This window comes from Gekko japonicus, unplaced genomic scaffold (assembly GCF_001447785.1).
Source record: "Gekko japonicus isolate JY-2015 unplaced genomic scaffold, Gekko_japonicus_V1.1 scaffold3343, whole genome shotgun sequence".
Lineage (NCBI taxonomy): Eukaryota > Metazoa > Chordata > Lepidosauria > Squamata > Gekkonidae > Gekko > Gekko japonicus.
Window position 1 is genome coordinate 80428 of NW_015172116.1, and position 2665 is coordinate 83092.

The 2665-nt window shown below is 60.0% G+C and overlaps 1 protein-coding gene across 1 annotated transcript in view; it reads right to left on the reverse strand.

The window, feature by feature from the left end:
* The window catches only part of ABCB8 (ATP binding cassette subfamily B member 8), a 12879-nt gene extending 12207 nt beyond the window's left edge, over window positions 1-672 (reverse strand). Inside the window, exons 1-2 of the mRNA XM_015420972.1 lie at window positions 386-672; window positions 20-174 (exon numbers count right to left, since the gene is read on the reverse strand). Coding sequence (XP_015276458.1) covers window positions 20-174; window positions 386-539 — 309 coding nt within the window. The 5' untranslated portion in view covers window positions 540-672. The remainder of the gene's footprint in view (window positions 1-19; window positions 175-385) is intronic.
* Window positions 673-2665: the final 1993 nt, after the last annotated feature.

A 2665-nucleotide genomic window follows, 5' to 3' on the forward strand; every position in this document is an offset into this window, starting at 1 on the left:
GCCCCTGGCTGACACCCACCTGGAGGGCATAGATGCTCAGCAAGCGCATGGCAGGGCGGTGCACCAAACGCAGGTAATTGCCCAGTCCGGTGTAGTGGGCCACCACATTGACCACGTCGCCCAGCACCAGTGGGATCTGCACGTTGAGGAGCGCCACTCCGAGTGCAAACTGAAGGAAGGCAGAGCCCGGGGGGGAGGGGCTTAGGAGGGGGGGGAGACACTGCACCCCCTCCCTCTAATTCCGAGGCCCCCAAGCACAGTGCTGCTAGGCTCTGGGGTGGGCCCCTCCTCCCTGCTGGTGAAGTTGCCTGCCTCGCAGCACACACACACAGAGCAGTCAAAATTCCTGGCCCCTCTGGGGGGGGGGGGGGGCAAAACAGACAACCCCCCCCGGTCAGCGCTAGCAGCTGCGGCCTCAGGAACTTCCAGAAGGTGGCCCAGTCAAAGTCAGGCAGTTTCTCTGCAGCCGGGGAGACACACGCTGGCACGTCGCTGTCCACCTCCTGGCACAAGGCCGTGCTGCGGAACGTGGCCCCCATGCCAGCCAATAACACAGCGGCCCGGCCCAGGGGGAAGAGACCACGCGCAAAGAGCAGCGGCACGGCCGGGGACGGCCTAGCCAGCCGCTCAGGAGCCCGGAGGTGGTTGGAGAATCTGGCATGGCTTCCGGAGGACCTGCAGACAGAGGAAGAGCCACCATGGCAGACGGTAAAGCCTGTCCCGCTCCGGACCTCTATGGCCAATCTTGCCCGGTGGCAGGGCGGCCGTGCCCCGGGAGCACCAGACAATCAAGTTCATGAGGCCCAGGCCTGCCCTCATGCTGCCTCCCAGGACTGGCATGCAGAGGCTGCTCAGAACCCCTGCCAGCACCACGTTTGAGGAAGGAGGCTGACAAGCTCGAGCGTGTCCAGAAGAGGGCGACCAGGATGGTGAGAGGGTTTGAATCCAGGTCTTATGAGGAAAGGCTGAAAGAGTTGGGTCTATTTAGCCTGGGGAAGAGAAGGCTTAGAGGGGACATGATTGCAGTCTTCAAGTACCTGAAGGGCCGTCATGTAGAAGATGGAGCAGATCTATTCTATCTTGCTCCGGATTGCAAGACTAGATCTAATGGGTGGAAGTTACAAGGGAGTCGTTACAGGCTAAATATCAGGAGAAACTTCCTGACTGTCAGAGTGGTTGAGCAGTGGGACAGTCTGCCTCGGGAGGTGGTGGAGGCTCCTTTGCTGGACGTTTTCAAGCAGAGGCTGGACGACCCTCTTCCGGGTATGTTGTAGGGCTCTCTTTCGGCTCTGCTCCTGCAGAGTGCAGGGGGTTGGACCGGATGACCTGCAAGGTCCCTTCCAACTCTCAACATTCTATGATTCTATGAGGTGTGTTCTGGGCACCCAAGTGAGAAAAAGGATTCTGGGGAACCCCCAATCTTGCTTTCTGTATGTCCACCCCAGCTGGAACGATACAAACCATGGTGTTTGGGGAATCTAGGGAACCAAGGTTTTGGCACTGACCTTGAGCGGTCAGGGTCCAATGGACCTACAGGACCCTCTCCTCTGTTATGTCCCTGGCCCGAAGGATATCCAGGTCTTTCCAGTCCTGGCCCCAACCTGGTGGAACTCTCTGCCAGATACCACCAGGGCCCTGCAGGACCGCATGCAATTCACAGGGACTGTGAGGCAGAGATGTTCCGCCAGGCACCGGTCAGACCTCTGCAAAGGGGGGACGCGGCCAGGTGCTGAAGTCTCTGCAGCCTGCCGAAGCACCCTGGGGAGAGCGCGCGCAGCCACGCAGCCGGAACAAGAGGAGCGGGTCCCGGGCAGCAGGGCTGGCCGGCAACAACAGAGCCGGCTGGTCAGCTCAGCCGGAGTCCTCCTCGCTCGAGGAGGGGGCGCGCACGGCCACCCCCCCCTTCCCCGCACACGGGGGCACAAACTACACTTCCCAGCGTGCTCCACGCAGGCGACGCCTCCCAGCCGCCTCGCCCCGGACCCGATTCCCGGCGTGCCCCCTCACGGACTACAGCGACCAGGATCCTCCGCGCGGGAGGCAAAAAGGTGGTGACCCAGAGCGGTCGCGAGCGGAAAAAGGCCCTTCCCTTCCCGTCCTGCCCCGCGCGCGCGGGCGCTGGTTACCTGGCAACCGAGAAGGCCCCTTAACGTTTCAATGATTTTATCTGGTTGTGTTTTATGGGCACTGTACATCGCCCAGAGCCCAGCAACAACAGGGATGGGGCGGCTAATAAATCCAATATATAAATAATTAAATGATTTCCCACCCTCTTCTCACTCCTGTCGAAGCTTCACAAAGCAAGCAATCCCCCTGCCCATTTTACAGGTGCCGCAAACAGAGACCCCCACCCCACCCCGAGTCACTGGGCCCAGGCTGGCCAGCGTCCCAGGGCTGGGCAGGATTCAAAAGCCAGCTGCCTCCCTTCAGCACATGTGCTCGCTCTCCCACCCTGGCCAGAGGCCCAGGGACACTTCTCCTTCTGCCCCAAGGCTTAGCCCAGGGGTGTCGAACTCATTTGTTATGAGGGTCGGACCTGACATAAAATGTCACTTCATCAGGCCACCTGTGTCATAAAACGTAATGTCAGGTAGCGGAGATATAAACTTTATATAAATTGTAAAACAAATTGTAAACCGCCCAGAGACCCCCATGGGGGGGGGGG